General features: G+C 47.5%; 1 protein-coding gene across 3 annotated transcripts in view; it reads right to left on the reverse strand.

Annotated features, from left to right (window-relative positions):
* Window positions 1–21,360, reverse strand: part of ADAM19 (ADAM metallopeptidase domain 19) — an 80,120-nt gene that overhangs the window by 16,066 nt on the left and 42,694 nt on the right. For 2 of the 3 annotated variants that reach the window (XM_004737722.3, XM_045079616.1), the window contains 9 exons: window positions 19,848–20,040; window positions 19,112–19,177; window positions 14,172–14,243; window positions 10,482–10,648; window positions 8,266–8,350; window positions 7,430–7,569; window positions 5,516–5,693; window positions 3,071–3,160; window positions 169–364 (listed from right to left, as the gene is read on the reverse strand). In XM_004737722.3, coding sequence (XP_004737779.1) covers window positions 169–364; window positions 3,071–3,160; window positions 5,516–5,693; window positions 7,430–7,569; window positions 8,266–8,350; window positions 10,482–10,648; window positions 14,172–14,243; window positions 19,112–19,177; window positions 19,848–20,040 — 1,187 coding nt within the window. The remainder of the gene's footprint in view (window positions 1–168; window positions 365–3,070; window positions 3,161–5,515; window positions 5,694–7,429; window positions 7,570–8,265; window positions 8,351–10,481; window positions 10,649–14,171; window positions 14,244–19,111; window positions 19,178–19,847; window positions 20,041–21,360) is intronic. The other variant, XM_045079615.1, reaches the window with a different exon arrangement.

Genomic DNA, 21,360 nt, shown 5'->3' on the forward strand with positions numbered 1-21,360 from the left:
CATTTACCTGCTCTGAGGATTTAAAGCATCAAGGAACTGGGAAGAATGCTGTTGACTGTCTCTCTGAAGGTCTACACTGAGTCAAGGGGAAGTAGAAAGGTAGTATCTAGAGATGCCGCCTGGAAGCGGTGGGGTGGGAGGAGGGCTGCTCTGTAGGACAGTCCTTACCAGGCCCCCACAGCTGCTGGCACTGCTCCTGGTAGGTGAGGCACATGCCATTGTAGCAGTAGGCCTGGCCGCCCTCACAGGGGGTGCCGTCCATCTGGTAGAAGTTGGTGGGGCAATGCGGAGACTTGCCCGTGCAGAATTCTGGGAGGTCGCACTGCCGTGCCTGCTCACGGCACAGGGTCCCAGGCGCTAGCAGCTGAACCGAGAGGAGCAAGAGGGGAAAAAACAGTCAGTCTCCTGCATGTCCTCAACCCAACCAGCAAAGGACTCGTGGGCATCCCTGTCGTGGAACAGAGTTTCCCTTTTCCATTATCCCAGGCACCGTTCGCATGACCTCATTAGCTTCAACCATCATCGGCCTTTTAAGATGAATAATGACTTAAAGGTTTTCAAAGATGCTAGCTCATTTCCTCTTCTTAGCAGTTTTAAGAACTAGGTAAGACTAATGTTTAGGCAACAATTTACAGTTTACTAAGTGCTTTAGTAAGAATGGTTACTTTTATGGAGCTCCCACTTAATGGCCAGTAAGAATATTACCTCATTTACTTTTCCTGAGAGTTCTGCATAACATACAGTTATCCCTATTTTACAGATGATGAAACCTGAGGCAGAAGAGGTTAAGCGAGGTATTGAGAAGTCTACTGGTCAGTAAGTGGCTGAAGAGCCAGGCCCACTAATAGAATCACACGAATGTGCGCGCACACACACACACACACACACACACCATTCACACAACACCCCCGAGTTTACAAAGCACTTGAGCAGCAATATATCCCCATTACTGAGCCAAGCACTGGGCTAAGTTACACATTCTGATCCCATGTGAGCCTCACAATATCCATGAGCCAGATGCTGTCATTTGCCTCTTGGTGGAGATAAAATAATAACCTGATCGATAGCGCAACAGTGGGCAATGGTAAAAAGACGAAGTTTCCCATCTGAGTCTTCCCGTGTCCCTGGGTGGTCAGTGGGTCCGTGTTATTAACACTCCTCCCACTTCGCAGATAAGGAACCTAGACTCACATGGTTAGTAGGCAGCCCCAGATTGCACCAGAGGATTTGAACGGAAGGTGTCGGGCTCCAAGCCTCATGTTTCTGCACATACTTCTCTCTAGAGAATCTTTTCTGAGAACCAAACTGAATGGGCATTGTCCATGCTTATTCTCCGGCCCTTGTCCGAGCCTCAAAGGACTCCACCCAGCACAACCTCCACGGGGAGATGCCAAGTCTACCCTGGAGTCAAACTAGATGGGGAGTTTCCCCAGGCCTGTAAGGAAAGCTACATCTGAGAAGAGGCCCTCCCTACTCCCAGGGCACCCCACACCACCCACAAGGCCTTCCCAGGAGAGAAGGCAGAGAATGGCCCCGCTGAACAGTCTGCTGAAAGCACAGAGCCTCGGCTGCCAGGGCAGACCCTGGTGATGCGTGGAGGAGGAAGAGGCAGGACGTGTCTCTACCACCACAGCACGAGGGAGGTGGAGAGGATGCACCTGGTACCAGCCTGCCTGGCTTCAGATCGCAGCTCCTTAACCAGCAGTGGGGCCTGGGGCAGCTGCTTAACCTCTCTGGGTTAGCGCAGAGTCAACGGGGATAACCACCTTTTCCTGGGATTGTTACAAGGACTGCCTTCAAACAGAGCACCGGAACAGTATCTAGCACATAACGAGCACTTGGCAAGTAGGGGATGGAAGCGTAGGTCCAGAGTCCTAGCCAAACTTTGGGGCCCGACGGGGTTCTGACTTTTCAGATTTCAGAAAGTAGACATTACACACGTGTACACACATATGTACGTATATGCATTCGCACATTACATGTGTCTATTATATGACCGCCCCAGGAAGGCCTGGGGTTATACTTTATAATCAAACACATTAATTTTTCTGCAGCACAATAGAAATATTCATTTTGAGTGTATCTTTCTTAAAAAAAGACTGTCATTATGTCAATTCAGGTAAAATTTGCCACCAAATGTGTGAAGAAATTTTTTTTCCGGTTTTTAGAATTTTCTGAATTTCAGAATTACAGATAAGAGATTGTAGAGCAATAGTGGCAATGAGTAGCAATACCTTCCACATCGCTACTAGGCGTGTAGGCTCCAGAAGCAGGGAAGCATGGTTCAGCCCCTCCTGGCCGTGGGACTGGGGGTCAGCCACTTATTCCCTGAGCCCCAGTTTACTCATCTTAAAGTGAGGAGGATGTTAATAGACGTCTCGTGGGACTTTTGTGAGGATTGAATGAGATAATATATATAATATATATCTCTGCATAGTCCCTGGCAGCTAATAAGAAGTCCATCGATATTAATCAAAATTAGGTCGATTATTACTAGGAGCTCCAAATGAAATCAACCCTACTCTCTCTGAACACTTACTTTAAGAGAAAAAAAAAAAAGTCTTCCTTCCATAAAACAAAGTCAGGGAGATAGACCATAAGAGACTCTAAATGATAGGAGACAAACTGAGGGTTGCTGGAGGGAAGGGGGGTGGAATGGGGTAACTGAGTGACAGTTACCCCATTAAGGAAGGCTCGTGATGTAATGATCACTGGGGGTCATAGACAACTGATGATCACCGAACTCTACCTCTGAAACGAAGAATACACTATATGTGAATTAGCTAAATTTAAATAAAATAAAGTTTTAATAAATGGATAAATAAAGTTGGTCTTCCATCTTCCAGGTAGCACAGCCCTCTGGGATGACTTGAAGCCAGTGAGGCACGGTACGGGAAATAGTAAACTTTATCCGGGGAGTCAGCCCAGCTGCGTGTTCCTGAAACTCGGCCGACACCACTTCCCCAGGATGGAGGCTGAGTCCCAGCCATTAGCCCACAGCAGAGCACTGAGCTGTCGGATCAGAACCCTGGGGTTCTGGGGGCAGTGGGGTGGGAAAAGGGCCTCTTACCTTACACCGGTGACAGCAGGCGCCGTGGGCACACTCAGCCCCTTCCCTCAGGGTGCAATTCGAGGCATTGCAGCACGGGTTTTTACATTCCTGCAAGGCCGGAGGGTATGGTCATGAGGCTCTGGCGCAGCTGAGCAGGGAGACTGGTGGGGTGAAGCCCTTCCCCCACCTCCCACACTTCCCCACCCCTGCCCCACATGCCCCTGGGGCCCAAGCTCCCTAGAAAATCTTTACCACAAAATTCACTTTATAGGTTTATTATGAAGCTCGTGTATATTAATCACAGAAAATATACAAAGACACAATCATCAGTAACATCACAACATAGACACACATTTTGTAAATATTCACACACAAAATGTGCTCCTGCCCTCCCCGCCCCCACACTCGTGGGCCTGATATCCCATAAGAAAAAGCCACCGAAAGCAAAGGCCAGGCTGGAACAATCTGAGTCCTGAGACCTGCCTCCCCAGACTGCTCTCCCCACCTGCTGCTCTTCCTCACCCTTCACTGGCCTGGACCTTTCTGGAACAGAACGTCTTTATAGGTTCTTCCTTCTTGCCTTATGGGTCCTGATGTGCTGATGTACAGCATGAAATCTAAAAAGATGCTGAAACATCCCAATGACCCCGAGTGTCCTTATCACTCTCCTGCTATATTCGTAGGTCTATCCTAAGCCGCTTGACAATGTGCCAGGCCCCCTAGGTCCACCACAGCACTGTGAGGCATGATTACAGCCATTTCACAGATGGGGAAATGGAGCTCAGACAAGTCCTATGCTGGCAGGCACACACCTAGCAAGTGCTGAGGCTGAAGTTAAGCCGTGTCTGCCTGGGGCGTGTCCCAAGCTTATGAATCATATCATAACCTTAACCGCCCAGCTCTGCAGGGAGAGACATATCCCATGCCCTGCTATGATATCCATCCATTTGTTTCCCTAAGAGAAGGAAGAGGCTGCTTTCCTTCCATTAATCTCCCACTGTCATGGGCTCCAGGCAGGGTTTCCTCCCACTTCAGGGTCGGGTTCCTCCTCTAGCTGAAGTGTGCTTTCTCTCCCTGTGCTCCTCAGGAACTACTAACGTTGCCTTCAGATATGGGGTCAGAAGTCACACGCCCACCTGAGTAGGGCAGCTGCTCTCACAATGCAGGTGCTCACAGCACATACCACTGGCCCTCCTAAGCCTCTACCAGAGATTGTACTCACATGCTTTTGCATTATTTGGTCAATGTATGTTTCCCCCACTAGATGATATGCTCCACAAGGACAGGAACCCTGTCTGTTTTTGCTACCCATCCTGTCCCTAACACCCAACATAGTGCCCCACGCTCAGTAAGTACTTGCTGAACACAAGCCAGTTGGCTGAGCCCACTCGCAGACTGCTCCTCAACTCCACCGGACCCTCCATTGTAAGAGGGCTGACTCCCTCCTTTCTGATGGGTCTGGATCGATCTCTCTGAACTCGTGGTGGTGGGAGTGGCAGAGCCTTTAATTAGTTTTTGTTTTATTAGGAAAGTTGGGTGCTGGCATTGGAGACAAAACTCAGGGGTGACTGGGTGGCTCAGTTAGTTGAGCATCTGACTCTTCGTTTCAGCTTAGATCATGATCTCAGGGTCGTGAGATCGATTCCTATGTCAGGCTCTGAACTGAGCATGGAGTCTGGCTTAAGACTCTCTCTCCCCGCAAACCCTTGCTCTCTCTTTCTCTCTCTCAAAATAAAAACAATACAAAAACCAAAAATCAAACCATAGAGAAGGTTATAACATCAAACAGTCGTATACAAACCCTTAGTCTCCCCTACACACAGTTGACTGTTTTGCATACATTAACGTACATATTTCATCCTTCAGAAAATAGACATGAAACCGTCCAGTTCTCCTTTTTTGCAGAACAACACACATCTGGCAAAAATGACAGAGCTATGCTGCATGCCCACCAGTTTGAAGATCAGAAGGAACTACAGAGCTTGAACACAAAAAGTTCTGTTCCTTCTTCCTGTGGCAGCCCTTTCTAGACCTAACAGTACCTCCTACCTCCTCTTTCAATCCTCTCTTCTCCAGCCTAAAGAGCACACGCTTGTTACTTTAAGCCTCCTCAAGGCCCAGGTTCAAGTTCATGTGTCCAACTGTGTGGCCTCTAGAATAAAGTTTGTGCAGCTGGAGGACCAAGAGGCCATCTGTAACTGCACTGGGGAGGAGATGATGGGTTTTGGTTAGACCAGATACACTCACAAGGTAGGTGGACATCACCAATCTGAACGTGTCTGCACAAATGGTCCATATTGAAGTCTTACTCCCCACATCTGATTTGTGATGGGGTGTTTGATAGCCATGCGTATGTGGGAAATGCCTAAGACTAAGAAGTGGTCAGTTGCATTCTCCTTGACGCAAAGATTCGAAACCAGTGCACACTCTCCCCTTGCCCCTAGCATTACCATGACACCTTACCTCTTCCTCCCCACAGTCACATTCTTCCCCATCTTCCAGGTACCCATTCCCACACCTCCGGCCTCCATACAGCGTCCTGGTGTCTGGCATATTGGAGAGACACATCCCACCGCCTGACTGCAGATACCTGTCCAGCTCCTTCCTGTTGCAGCCATTGAACACTCTTGGAAAGGGATGCCTGGCAGAGAGTAAGGCTGGAGTCAGCTGGGATCTGAGCACCAGGAGGCCAGAACAGTCTCAGTCCTACCGCCCATGAGGCCGATTCCACCTAGACTTAGACCCCCATAGTCCCAGGCACACGTGTTCTGTCCCCTTAGAACATCACAGATACATTATCTTACAATTGTTTCTCAGCACCCCATGACGTTCTTTTTTCCCTCACTGTGCATGGAGGAGGTAAGTGAAAATCAGAAGCAGCAATTTCTGCCCTTTGTAGGAAAGGGTGCCATAAATAAAGGGTAATTGAATATGTTATAATGGGTTTCCTGAGTTTTAGAGCTGAGCAGAATACTAGCCAATCCAAACTTTCCTGAAGCTGTTATTAGATGGAGATTTTCTTGGAACAAAAGAACAGGCCAAAAAAAGCCAAGATCATGGGTTTAATTTTTTCACTGGGGCCGGGGATCTTATGACCTCTATTCTAAGGATACAGGCAGCACTCCAAACTCAACCAGCAATTTACATATGCATAGTTTTATCACAAGATTATGAAAGGTGCCGAGTCCTTTCATTGGAAAAGAAAAAAGAATCAGAAGTCATACATTCTCTAGCATTGGGTCAGTACCACAATTTAGGTCTGTAAAGGAAGAGTTATCCTGTCCGCAATGCACTAAACCAACTAGAGGTTAACCCCTTCCATTGTCCGTTCTGTCATAAGGCATTTGTGGCCAAAAATTTTTAAACTACTTTAGTAGTTTATGTTTGCGTATAGTTTAAAACAAAATGGAGTAATAATTAATATCACTCCCAACCATATGACTATAAACACGCTTCTTAGATTGAGAGAGAAAGGGGTGGCCTTAACCGTGAGCTCTGAGGGAGTTGAGCACGACCCGTGGAGTTGTATTTTGCACATCAACATCATCCTTTGTATGTCACAGCCAAGAAGTGACAGACAAACACTGAACACTGGAACCCCAAGAGAGTTGCATTTCCTCTTAGGGTCACTGAAACACCACTTCCTAAAGAGCATAAGCAGGCTCTAACAGCTTGGGGTAGAGGGAACACAAACTCCCACCACGATACCTTCCAAAGAGTGACTCAGGTCTTGGTAGAACCCAATGGGTCTTGGAAGAGCCCAATGCCCTCTGCTGCACGAGTTCAGATACTAAATATTAAGAGTTGTAACTAAGAATTGTCAGTGTTAACAGAATTTTCTTTCAAAAGCTCTGGTTAAAAAAAACCCCTCACAGATACAGGGAGACGTAGCTGGCTTGCTCTTGTTCCTCATGGTAAATGCAACCTGTAAATTCCCTGAGGGAATTTATGTGGGCATGGATGTTCCCTGTCCTTTTCCTTTTTGTGCAGGCTACATCAGAACTTTGAGTCAGCACTGACCAAGTTCCCTTGAGATGAAGGGACTTAAGGGTTGGGGCTGTTCAAAACGAGTCCTCTTCAAAAATTCATGAAGTGAAAAGGATACATGGGGTCAGGCCAATTTTCCAGCTGAAGACCCTAAGACAGAAATTAAATATATCTAGGGGTCCACCAGCACCAAACCACCTGCTACCGACCTAGGGCTCCTTGCACACATTTGCTTTCTTGGTTCTCTTCCAATTTCTTTGTCGTCAACCACATTTCTCTCCAAAGCCCCCGCAAGAGCTATGACAGAGGCTCCTAGGGCCCATGGGGAGGAACACTCAGGTTGTAGCATCCTCACAGGCTCTGTTCTCCCCACCTTGCCGTCCAACTCACCCGGTGGCAGCCGCCATGATGCACCCGCCGTCAGCCGCGCTGGCCGAGCAGCAGTCCGCGGAATCGTGGCTCATGCCAAAGTTGTGGCCCATCTCGTGGGCCATGGTGGCGGCCACGCCGATGGCATTCTCGGAGTGGTCCTGCCCAAGGAGAGAGTTCAGGTCAAGAAGACATCTCTCCCTGCTCCCTGGGTCTGTCTTTTCTTAGCCAGGCCTCACAGCTGCCCACTGATTCCACGATCAGCGTGTACAGACTCCGTGATGGAAGCCTGTGCTTTTAACCGTCATGCTACATCTGTGGTAAAGGGGCGTGGACAGACAGATGGGAGAGAAGGCCTCCTTGACATCTACTTCACAGGTCAGAAACGAGTCATCCAAACAGCCCCACAGAGCCAGAGAGAACTTCAAAAGAAGGCTGGAATTTCCTAACCATGACTTTGAGACAGGCTCTTGTTTCATAATGATATGCATAATAACATAAAACCTAGGATAAAGAATATTTTTAAATCTCTACTATCTTACTATTCTCTAGTCCCTGGTTTGGAATACCTGAGAGATCTAGCGACATCACTAGATGTCATCATGTAGGGCTCTCCTGAGCTTGAAAACTGGGAATAAATTATAATAAATGAAAATTTACCCCTGGATACTTCCATCTCTTAGAATTTAGTGATTTCGTTTTAAACAACTGCCATACTTGATGTCAAGGGTTTTTTTCCCTGCAATCATATATATATATATATATATTCCACCCCCCCCCCCACACACAAGACAACCTCCTATCCTATAAGGCAGTTTTCTGTCTTCTACAGCATCAACATCCTGGCGGAGACTCACCATGTTGACTCCTCCAGACTGGTACACAGAGCACATGGCCATGAGGGGGGCCAGCCCGATGGTGGTGCCGTGGAAAGACATGCCCCTGCAGGAAGGAACAAGAGAAGGTCATTCAGATGGCAGCTGTGAGGGCTGTTCCTCTGTGCCCAGGAGTAGGCAGCCATCATGGTATTCCTTGGCCCTGCTGCCATTCCCAGATCATTGCCAAGGAGAGACCCCAGTGTTCTAGGCCAGCTGGACAACTTCCAGGTCACCACACCTCTCCCTTCCTGCCACCTACTCTCTCACTGTTCCAGAGAACTAGAAAGGGCAAAAGGCCACTTTTTCCCACAGTATGCCCAGAGCCCCATTCCCTGGAAGGAAATGGGCAGGGTTCATAAAGCTGCATCCCATTCCTGCTGCAGAGGAAAAGGTCAGAGGGAGGGGCTGAGGAAGAGTGGCACAGGTTCTGACTCTTAAGTGACTCATGACCACTTCTGCCAGCTGCCAGGGTCCCATGCCATACCCTCGGCTCTGCGGTATGCGGGACAGGGCGGGTGGAGGGACTGGGCAGCAGCTGTGGGGGCTGATGCTTCATTTCCACATCACTTTGGGACCCAAGAAACAGATGTGTCCCATCAGGAGCCTAGGAAAATTCAGCTGGGTGCAAAGATGAGCCGTTTCTGCCTTTGTTTTGCAATGGCGATGCAAACCTGCCAACAGCCAGCGACACTCCCCCCGGCTCAATCCATCCCTCTCTCAGCTGTATCCAACCAGGGCAGGGGAGAGGGAATGAACAAAACACCAGTATTCTCGTGCACGCCAAAAACAGGGAATTTATTTAAAGGATCTACATGGAAGCTCATTACGTGGGGCTCTCATAGCTCCCTGTTTGTCTTCTCATTTAGACCATGAGAACTTGAGAGCCAAGATGGCCTTATTTCTTTGGGGGGATCACCAGAACTTAGCATAGAATCTGACACATAGGGGGCACTGAATAAGTGTTTGCTGAATTGAAGGCAGATTCTTCTTCAGAGAAACAATTTGCAAGAAAACACATAAAATACAAGCAAATCTCTATGAAGCCCCAAAGTTTATTTTATAAACTTAGAAATGGCCTTAAGGAAGTCTTGCTGGACACCTGGATTCAAGGTTTTGCCCAAAGGCACCAGGCTTCCAAAATTCAGGCAAAACCCCAAAATCTCCTAGGTGAATGAACCATTGTGAAATAACCATAGCCCAGATTTTTGGTACAGTTATTTCTCCAGTTCTTTTAAAGACTTTTTTTTTTTTTTTTTAATTTGACAGAGGGAGAAAGAGAGCACAAGCATAGGGAGCTGCAGAGGGAGAGGGAGAAGCAGGGTCCTCACTGAGCAGGGAGCAGGATGCACGGCTCAACCAGGACCCTGGGATCATGACCTGAGGTGAAGGCAGATGCCTAACCCACTGAGCCACCCGGGTGCCCTCCCCATTTCTTTTAAAGAAGCAACAAATGTTTAAATGATTGTTGATTCAGAAAGATTTTTTAGGGAACAAAAGGAAATAGCTTTACTATGTAATGTGCCTTTTCTTATAACCGTCTCAGAACACCTTTTGAAGTTAACACTAAAAATACCAGATATTCGCACCTCCCGCACTCCTGGGGGACTTCAGGGGCCCTCATGACCACCAACACTATCCTTTTCTCTCCCGAACTGAAGAAGTTCCAGCACAACTCCCCCCACCCCGATATCTCCCTCCCCTCCAACGCACTATCTGCCTCTTGAAGCCCTTCCGGCTCTTGGTGCTGAACCCCTGGGAACAAAGTGAAGGGCAAGCTGAGGAAGCTACAGCTTTGGCAGAAGATGAGCGTGCGTTCTACAACGAAGCACCATGAGGACCAAAGGGAGCCCCTTAGGCTGTTTGGAAGCAGCCCCTGATGGTCGGTCACTTCCCAAATACACGTCCTGCTGTTTCAGATGGTCAACAGAATGTGTGTAAGTCTCAGCTTCTCACCTAGGTCGTCAGCACTTCTTGGGGTTGTTCTGACTCTTAGGGTTTTAGTATTTTCCTGGGTGTCCTGGCGGCAGAGCCCATGTCTGAGAAATAAGGATTGTTTGGACCAGAGTGGCAGGATGGCAAGGACCACCCACACTGAGCACCGGGTGGGCGGGGGAGGGCGGCACAGGGTGCCCACACTGCAGGCGCGTGCTGTGCAGCCAGCCCCGAGGAGACACACGTGCACGAAGGCCACGTACGTGATTAACTGGGCGTTGTCATGGTTCTTCTGGGTGAGCAGCTTGCGCCTCCAACTGAGAAATGACCAGAGAGTAGAGTAGGGGTTCTCCGAAACTTCACACATATTCCCATGCGTCCAGACTTCCAAGCCCACGAGCGCAATCCGGATGTTCAAGGATCGATAAAACTGAAAACGCACACAGAGAGCCACGGCATCAGCTGTGACCACCACCCTGAGATTTACATGCCCCTTCCTAGGCTCGGCATTCAGAGTGGATCCCAGATTTCTCTTTGGCACATGCCCCCCCGGGCATGGGGGGGCGACAGGGGCTGTGAGTCACATTTCTCAGGAGAGAGCAGTGAGACCCTGAGAAAGATGGCCAACGTTGTGCAGGCAGAGCTGGGGTCACTTAGCTTGGAGGAAGGATAGGGCACAGGACACAGACTTGCTTCCGCACGTGGACAGGGCTATCCTGTGTAGACAGCATCAATGCTGTCTCTAAACTGCTCCTAAAGTGGGGCATGGCCAATAGGTATGACAGACAGAAGACCCGTTTAATTTTAAAATAGGGGAAAAAAAAAATCCTTGTAACTAAAGTTAGTCATAAGGAAACTCAGAGCTAAGCTGTGCTGTTGTCTGTGATAAGGACCCTGGGCCCAGGCATCCAGCACAATCCTCTCTCCCAGTTCCTTACATGGTTACTTATCTTTTTTATACATGTCTAAAAAGTTCTGTTATACAAAATTCCTCTTAAACATTGAGATGTAACTTACATAACATAAAATCTACCCAGTTGGGGGGCGTACAGATCAATATTTTTAGTAAATTTACCAAGCTGTAAGATGATCACCACAATCCAATTAGAGTATTTTCATCACACCAAGAAAGACCCCCATGTCCACTGACCGTCTTTTCCCATTTTCACCCCCAGACTCAGGAGATCACTCATCTGCTTCCTGCTGCGACAGATTTACCCTTTCTAGATGTTTCCTCTAACCAGAACGACCAGACCACACATGAGGTCTCTGTGTCTGACTTTCCTCACTCAGCGTGTTTTTGAGATTCCTCTCCCTCATGGCCTCTTTATCACTTTGTCCTTCGTTCTATGGCTAAACAGCATTTCGCTGTATGGATATGCTGGACTGTAGATGGATGCATTACTGTGTGGGGTCTCCTACACCTTGAGAGATGCTCATTCGCAAGTTTCCTTTCTCGTCCCTGGAGGTGTTCGGACTTTGTCACAAATGCCACGAACAAGTGGCCAGCATTAGGCTGCAAAGGTCCCAGATCACCTCTCGAGTTCTGTCCAGAGATCCTGAAATTCTAGAAACGAGACCTGACTCTCAGGTTCCTTCAGAGGAGGGTGACACCTGGGCTTTGTGATGTGGTCTCTTTCATCTCCTACACGTACACACAGGAAGAGGGTTCTCTGCAAAGCTAAATGCCACCGGAAGGCACAGGTCCCAGGGATTCTTTGGCCTACCCTAGAGATTACTGAGGCAGTTACTCTGAAAACAAAATTGCACGGAAACCCAGATCTCATGAGCAGAAGACACCATCTTAATCCAAAATTGGTGGGTAGTGTGGCAGCTAAAAACAACAATCGTCACTTCGATGTTTATTGAGCACATTCTATGTCCCAAGCACGGAAGCTTAGGAAAGTTCAGTGACTGACCCAGAGTCTCAGCAGGAGGACGGTGGAGGCAGGATTAAGGCCTAGACAATGAGATCGGATCTCGGAGTCACTCAAGCCCCTCTTGACTTCGGGGCCAGCGTATTCACAGATCTAGAGAATCATCTTGCCCCCAAGAAGCTGTGGCCTAAGATGGGTTCCAGCTTTGGTGAAAGAGCAGTTGATTGCCAAGGAAATTCTGATTTTCCCGTTTTTGTGCCAGGTCAATTGTTACAGGAAATAAAGGGTTTTATTTAGGATTCCAATTTGAACTTGCTTCATGAGGGAGCTTTTAAGGACTTAAACTTGGCTTTTTTCACAGTTAAGGAAAAACATTTTGGATTGGGTTCCTGATTCAGCAAATTTAGTGCAGTTCATTCCAGTTTTAGTTCAACAACAGTTCAGTTCATGTAGCTGGGTCAGCAAGCCTCAGAAGTGCCTTCCTTCACCCCAGCCACAGTGACTAAAATCAGCTGCTCAGGAGAAAATCAAGCCCAGAAGGGACCAGCTAAGCAAGGCTTGGGGCTTCACGTAAGGGCTGAGGCGTAGTGTCGCCTCTCCCACTTTTCATCAGCACCCTTGGTTCTACCCCCGCAGACCAGCTGGAGAGCTCACAAAGGGGAGACCCAGCCAAGCTTCCCACCTGCTGGGTCTCCAGAACAATAGACACCACGTGGGTGAGAACAGGGTCTGCCTCCTGTCTACCCCCCCAGGAAATGAGCTTCTCTTGTTTTCCCAGATGTTGAGTGTTTGGGATGTAGGATCATTTAAATGTTATTGTTGAGTGAACTGAGAGCTAGAGAGAGGACTGAGCTGTGTCCCTGGAGGCCTTCCTTCCAGGAAATGCTCATGACTTTCACCTGTCACCAGTGTTTCCAGAGCCATCTAGGGCAAAACAAAAACATAGACCACAGACTCTCCCGCCTGATGACTTCAGAGTGCTACCACATTTGCTTGTAAATCCATTAAAAAAATTTTTTTCTTAAGTTCTCTTCTTGATCTTCTAATGTTTAGAAAAAAATAATTTCTCCTTTGGACCTGGGCTCCATGAATCCCGAACAGGCCCAGAGCTGCAGAAGCACTGCGAATGCACTGAAATTGTACAATAAATGTTTTCAGTTTCTTAGAGACCTGTGACCTTGAACATATTAAATTCTAGTTTTAAAAACTATTTATTACTACTAGCCTGTCAAGAGTGTACTGTAATTTAAGGTTATCATTCTACTGCATTTTGCAGTATAACAAATGCCCTTTTTTATAAAAACAGAGTATTTCCAAGTCCCAGACCAGGATATTCTAGTAAAATTCAAGAATTTGGGTATTTTCTACAGGCATGTTTTAAAAGGGCCTGGTCTAGGAAAGTTAACCATTCACATTGTGTTTCTGAGTGAGAAATAATTTTAGAACCATTTTATAGATGAAGACCACATAGTCTTCATGACACATGAAGTGTATAGATAAAGACTCTATACTCAATTTTTAAGGCTTTGTACCTTTCCCATGCTCACCTACCTCAATTCTCCCTAACTCAGGAAACTTCTGGGTTTTATGCCTGGAAGGAACCTTAGAGAACCTTAAAGCTTTCTTCAGCTGGGCTCTTCCATGTCTTATGTTGCCTGGCAGCCATTTGCAGGGGTGAGGGGAAGGAGCAAGAGGACCGCACTCTGGATGCTCACCCCTGCTTTGAGAGTCCGTTTTTATCTTTTATATTAGACACGGCATAAGATTTCATTGAAAAGAAGAGTTCCACCAGAAAAACAAAAAGTTTGAAAGCCACTGATTCAAGCCAGCCCCTCTACTTTGTAAATTTAAACATAACACAAAACTGCAACCCAAAGAATATAAGCTCCCTGGCTAAGGTCACAGAGTTGAGAGCTTTGTTGTGACCACCCTGAGCCTCTATGGCATTGCTATTCCATCTCAGAGATTGGCTGTGGTGACCAATCCCTGAGGCAGCTCAGGTGCCATGCCACCTCCTGTCCTGTGGCCCCTCGGAGGTGCTGGCACCTTTCCCACAAAGTACACACCTGGTCTCACCTTATCAACGTAATTGGCGATCTCCATCAGCTTGTGTTTGGTGGCGTCCTGGTCTCGTCTATTCTTCTGAAACTAAATGGAACAAGCAGAGCTAGGTGAGGCCCAGAATCCCTTCCTGGACCCCATTTATTGTCTTTCAGTGAGCTTTTATTTTCTCCAGGCTTCTATAAGAGCAGTTATTTTTATACAATTTCCTCTGTCCCCACACACTCCCTACAGTGTCAGCTCAGGGAGAGCAGAACCTGGGTCATCTTGGTGTCCCCAGCTGCCAGCTCAGTGCCAGACACACAGTAGACAGGTCATAGTTGTAGAGTAAACTGGATTCTCTTCCTCCAGGCCTTGAAGTCAAACCCGTTCTCCAGTCCTCCAAATTACCAGGTCTCCTGCAAATTCTCACGGGGGCTTAAACGTGGGACCAGTCTGATCCTTGTGCTGGTCATCGCTCCAACATGAAGCCATCATCACAGGGATCTCACGAGGCCTCCCTACATGTGATCAATCATCACTGATCAAATTGCTGCTAAAAGCTGCCATGTGCAAGGCATTACGCTTGGCACTAGATAGGACACAGTGTGAGACCCTGGTACTGGTCCAGAGGACCCTCCATTAAAACAGAAAGAGAAGGGCACCTGGGGGGCTCAGTCGGTTGAGTGTCTGACTCTTGGTTTCCACTCAGGTCATGATCTCAGGGCTGTGAGATCAAGTCCTGCATCAGGCTCTGCACTCAACAGGGAGTCTGCTGGGAAGCCTCTCCCACTTCCTCTCCCTCCCCCTTCCCCCTGCTTGCTCATTTGCTCTATCTCTCTAAAATAATCTTAAGAAAGAAAGAAAGAAAGCCCAAAATAACAACAATGGCAGAATCCGTATTTAAGAAATACACAATTAAAATGGGCACATAAATAACGGCAATGGGAAGCCACATGAATGACACACTTGGGGGCTGGCAACCAGGACCGTAAGACCTCGGCACACAGGATTCGTCTGACATGCCACTTGGATCGACTGGCAGGGCCTTCTACAGTGAGAAGAATTCTGAGACGGCATGGGGTTCAGCCGGAAAGAGTGTTGTGCTCGATTACAAATGTCTGCCATGGGAACCAGTAGGGAGGAGACATTCCAGTAGGTAGCCTCACATTTATCATTCCTGCCTGAGAGGGAATAGATCTCCTTCAGCTGCAATGATGAAGGAAAGCTTCACAGTGTAAAGAGAAAATCTGCTACAACTGTAACCTAAATTTGCAAATATGGGCATGTCCTGTATGCTGCCATTGTCACAGAGAATCAGGGTGCCTATCTGATCTACCTCGCACACACTGTATATGCTACTTCAATTCCAACACTTCGCATCCTTCCTCCACCCCATCCCAGAAAAACATTCAAGCAAGAATCACAAAGAACAGCCAGATAAAAACACCCTGGGATATCTGTTGGGACTAGGGTGTGTCTGGCCATGAGCCGGCGAGAAAGCCACTGTTTCTATTCTCCCACTGCTTGTGGACTTTCCTGGGCTTCTTCGGAACTGTGGCTCACCAGAACTGTCCTCGCACTTGACCCTTGCTTTTTAGAGTGCAATTCGATGCGAAGCCCTATGACTTGGACCTATGACTTGTGAATCCTGAAGTTTCTTGGTCGTCCCATTTCTAAATTGGTCTCACTGCAGAGAAAGGGTTGCAACATTTACTGAATATTTATTAGAACATCAGAGTCAGAGTTCACTGTTTTTCAAATATATTAACCCTGTCTTTCAACAACTGCCTGATAATACCACTGTAGTTGAAGACATGTACCATGTTTTCCAGAAGAGAAGACTCAAGCAGGAGTCGCAAACTTTCTGTAAATGGCGAGACTGTGGATACTTGAGGTTCTGCGGACACGCCGTGTCCCTTCTACTCCACTCCGCCGCGGCAGATCAAAGCAGCCACGGACAACACATACAAGCAGGAAGCATCTCGGCCAGTAGGACCCAATTTACAAAAACATGTGGTGGGCTATAGGCTAGAGTTTGCGGACCTCTGATGGGAAGAAAGAAGTATCTCAATCTTATACTTTCTAGGGTGACAAAGGAAGTAAAATGTGGCACATCACCTGGCCTTTGCCAGCCACCCCACTAGGTGTCCGGAGCACGACAGCAGTCTGCAGGCCTGGTTGTACAACCACCCCACATCCTCCTGCAACAGACTATGCTGTTCTTTCCCTGCCTAGATTTCCTATTTCACCTGCGGAATGAATAAAGGGAGAGCGGCCCCAGGCCGTCCCACCTAGGCCCAGCTGCTTGGTCACTTTTACTGCACTCTCTGGGCGCTGTGCACCCTGGGCCAAATTCAGAGCCCAGAGAAGGAGCCTGGCCTGTCTCAGCACCAGGCTGTAAATCACAGATAAGGCAGCCCTCCCCTTCCCTGTCTTCCCCACCTCTCAGATTAACTAACTGTCAGGAATTCACTTCTGCCCCTTGGAGAGGGAGTCTGGGAGAGGTGGAGTAGGAGGTAGAGATTTGGGAGCCTGTGAACCTAGCCTGGCTGATTACAACCCCCTCCAGTGAATCATTCGAAGCCCAGGACCCTGAGCAACGAGCACGAGCACGGGCCCGACCCACAGGCTGAATGAGTCACTCCCTGTAGTCAATGCCTATGGGGCCGGCGCTGGAGGCTCTCCCCTCTGGAACAAGATGGCCCTAGACCACACCACAGTCCTAGAGGCAACTTGGGGGCCACTTTTCCTCTTGGGGCTCTGCTGTGACCCCAAATGCCACGAGACTGAAGATGCTCAATCCCTACCCCACCCCCACAACTTCAGTTTCCCGACTTTCACACCCAGTAGGTTTTAGAGCCCTCCAGCCAGATGCCACTGGGCCAAGTGCAGGGTTGAAGGGGAGGATCATCCCACCTTCACATTAGAGCAGGAGCTTTGGGGGGCCTAGGAGCTTTATCTGTACAAATGATTCTGTGGCCAATATATATATATATATATGAAAGTTTCAAGACCACTATATGAGATGATCTTAGATCATCTAACAAAAGCTTAAATGGAAAAATGTCCTAGAGTCAGAGGAGCTCAGCTTTTTCCCAGCAGCCCTCTCACTGCAAAGGCAGTCCGGCCGGGCAGGGCCAGCGTCGTTAACCTCTCCCCATGACCGTGGAGCCTCGGCTTTTAAATCAACTTTAGATTTTGCTCCCCCAACTACTCCCCTGTCCTACACACACACCAGCCTTTGGAAAGGAAAACAAAAGAGAAATAAAAAAAAAGGAAAGGGTCCTGGAAAAACCAATACCTACATCAGTTACAAAGCTAAATTCTTCTCAAAGCAGAACCTGATGTTCCCTTGGCCTGAAATGCCCTTCACCTCCACCTTTCTGCCCAGTTAAGACCCCCTTGTCCTTTAAGGCAGCTCAAGCCCACCTGCTCCTGCCACCAGCGTTCTTAGAGGCAGCTCTTCAGGCCTGAAGCCTAGTTTCTTTCCATGACCTGTACTGCTCCAGGCCCTGTGCTTTGGGAGTGTGGACTAGATAAAGCTGCCTTGGGATGAGGTCTTTTTGGGGAGCGGGTAACTACAGCATCTGGATGGGGCACGAGACAGGTGGAGCTCTGATGAGTTCTGTCCTAGGGGAGCCCCAGGCAAGGCTGTGGCATTAGATCATGGTGAGTGCTCAGCTCATGGTGACTGTCCCTGCCCAGATGTGTTTAGCTGTGGCTGAGTCACTACATAGAGTGAGACTTGGGGGTGAAACATGGCTAGTGGAGGGAAACATGTGCTCTGGAGCCTGAACCTACTCTCATGTGTCAGCGCCAACATGTTCCCTTTGGAGCTTTCCCCAGTTCCCAAAACCATGATCTTTCATGATCTTTGCTCTAATCCTCCGTAACGATCAATCTTGGCAGTCACCACACTTGAGTTTTTGTGCTGCTATTGTAAACTCTGATGTCAGGGACAGGACGGTCTTAATCTTCTCAGGCCAAACACTGTGTTTGACACATATGAGAAAACCAAGATTTCGTTGATGAACAGATGAAATGAAAGAGTGAGAGAGATGAGTGTTCGTCAACTTTGAGGAGCCAAGGCCCGTGAGAAGCTGGCTGATTTGAGAAATACAGAATTAAAGGGTAAACAGCTATTCCTTAGGTCAGTAGTGTCAAACTTGCTTGTGTCCAGAATCACCCAGAGGGCTTGTTAAAACAGGGATTCTTGGACGCCAGCCCCACAGATTAGGACTCAAGCAGGTCTGGGGTGGGGCCCAAGAATTTACACTCAAATGTTCCCAGGTTCTACTGATGCCTTGGTTCCCAGGGTTCTAATTTGGCACTAAGGGGATTATAAAAATGGACCCACACATGGGCAGGAAAATTGTATTCAATAGAATGACTGATTATCCTTACTATCTTTGCAAAAATTCTTTTGACAATTTCTGTAGAGAATTTATGGGCTCCCTAAGAATAAGCACCAGAACCAAAAGGTCTTAAGACTCAGTTTAAGAAATATTAATCCAGGGGCGCCTGGATGGCTCAGTGGGTTAAAGCCTCTGCCTTAGGCTCACGTCATGATCTCAGGGTCCTGGGATCAAGTCCCGCATCGGGCTCTCCGCTCGGCGGGGAGCCTGCTTCCCTCTCTCTCTCTGCCTGCCTCTCTGCCTACTTGTGATTTCTCTCTCTATCAAAAAAATAAATAAAATCTTAAAAAAAAAAGAAATATTAATCCAGATAATGCTAGTTGCTGATCTTCTATTTGATTAATGTATTGAGCCAGAAGAGATTCTTTCTTTTTTTTTTTTTTTCCCCAACTATATTTAAAATAGCTAGAAGAGCCCTTGGTCAGATTTAAGGCCCAAATCACATGACATACTGGAGAAAGAGGAATGGTTCAGCATTTCCCCAAAGTGGTTGGAAGCCTGAAATGGAAGCTATCCACAGAGTAGCTTTTCCACTAAAACCCACTGCCTCCCCCTTACCTCTGCATAATCAGCCACGAGGTAAAGCTCCACATACTTCATGGAGTGTAAATCTTCCCTTTTCATCTAAGAAAGAGATATGAGCGGGTCAGAGCTGTAGAAGTTGTGGGTGTGGCCTCATTTTAAAACAAACTGCTTAGAAATGGTACTGGTTAATAAGCAGTGCCCCCTCTCCCCTTACTGACTTCACGCTTGATGCTGGCCATAGTCCCCACCACCGTCACGACACCTTCCGCCCACCATCTTGGTTATTGCTGGGGCTGCTCTGGGACTATGGGTCCAGTCCTTCATACTCAAAAACTAATGAGCTGGGCTGGCAAGTACAGGGGCCACCAAACTGTGAGGGAACATGCTGACAACCAAGTTCCCAAAACGCACTGAAACCACATACCTCTATTTCCAGTACACATAAATACAAGTATTCTGTGCGTATGGTTAAGCGGTTATTCCAAAAGGAGAGACATATTTTTTTTTCTCACATTTTAAAGTTTCTGAAATCAGCATCTCAGGGTATTTTAAATGTCATAGCATTTTTCCCCAAAACAGTTATTCCACCCAATACAAGTGTATCTCACAGCAGTGAACAAGATAGTGACTTAGAATTTTTATTCTAAGAGAAAGGTTATTTCTTCCTCCCTGGCCATCTCCTTTAATTTGGAAATACTCCTGGATCCAAAGGAAGGATCCTCAGAGGGGACAAACCTACCCCCAGGTTGATTCCTGCACTGAGACTCACCCTGCGAGGTCGTTTCTTGGTCTGGTTGGTGAAATGAAGGACCCAGTCCCCGGGGGTGGACTTGGAATGCTCGGCCCCACAGTTCCCCAGGGGTAGCTTGAGATGTTCAGATCTGTAAATAAGGTGGTGGCCCTCGCTGTCAGGCAGGGGCTCGATGATGTAGCTGAGGTTACTGCTCACCACAATCAGTCCCCTGTCAACGGGAGAAACAGAATCTCTGATCAAAGATTATAGACTTGGAAAAGTTTCTTGCTCAGGTCTCAGGTTTTCCATATGCAAAGTGACATGGTTGGTTTTGATCATTGGTTCTCAACTTTACTATAGGGTCATGAAACTTTTGGTAAGAATCTGACACCAACTTGGACTTCCTCTCCAGGGAAATCTGAACATGTATATGAAAGGTGGTACACAATTTCAAGTACTGAAAGCTGGTTACAAAGAAGCTGAAAGGGTCTAAAAAGGCTCACCAAGGACAGTTAATATATAAAGGATGGTAAGACAAGGATTCCAAAAAGCCCCCCAACTCAAACATGGCATATGACAAATCAAAAGTTGAAACTTAGAGACTGAGAAAATGATGATCTGGTGACTGGAAAGGAAAACAGTGGCCTGGGGGTGAGAAGTCCAAGTTCTGGTGTTCACTCCAACATTAAGCTGTCAAATGGTCTTTAAGAAACCTCTTAAAAAACAAAAAAAATCGCTCACTTTTCCCATGTGTAAATGCAAATGATAATTAACTAATTTAACAGGACTCCAGATGATTAAATGGAAAGATTTTTGTGTACAAAAGACTAGTGGCATCACCAATGTCATTGCTACTAGCCCAAGTAGGGCCGCTCGTCAGTGAAGTTATGTCCACAACCAAGGATGTGAGACTGTTCTTGGATTCTGGTTATAGATACAAACACTGAACTTAGAATAAGGACATGTGTTCATCCATTTTATTCTTTCACTCACTGAACTTTTCACCTGTACTAGATGTGATCTAGACATAATCCCTGTCATCAAGTCATTCTCAGTTTCACTGGAGGACGGTCATTCATTCCACAAGTGTTTCCTGAGCTCCTGCTATGGGCCAGGCATCGAACCAGATGAGGAGGATGGAGACACGAACAAGACAGACAGAGTCCCGGACCCCGTGGAGCTTAGACTCTGAACCTGGGAATAAACCACTAGAGTACAGAACAGAGTATATAACAGAGCACAAAGGTTTCATCACCCCTAACACGAATGGATTGGACACAGCTGCCTGGGAGCATCACATCAATGAGGCTTCCAAGGGCATGACCCTCTACTGATCACTACCACACTATAATCCATGGAAGGATGAGTATGGGCCCATGTAGCAGGCATCTACCTTCCTTGATGCAGTGAGATGAATACTGTAGCAAAGGAAGGCATTCAGTCAGGGCTCTGCGGGAGGAAGAAGCCTAGTAATAAGTCCCAGGGCACCAGTATGGGCTCCAAAACCTCAGGCCCTCATCTGTCCAGAAATTTCAAAGCTAAGATATCT

This window comes from Mustela putorius, unplaced genomic scaffold (assembly GCF_011764305.1).
Source record: "Mustela putorius furo isolate JIRA1106 unplaced genomic scaffold, ASM1176430v1.1 tig00000407_pilon_pilon_pilon, whole genome shotgun sequence".
In the NCBI taxonomy this organism is placed as follows: domain Eukaryota; kingdom Metazoa; phylum Chordata; class Mammalia; order Carnivora; family Mustelidae; genus Mustela; species Mustela putorius.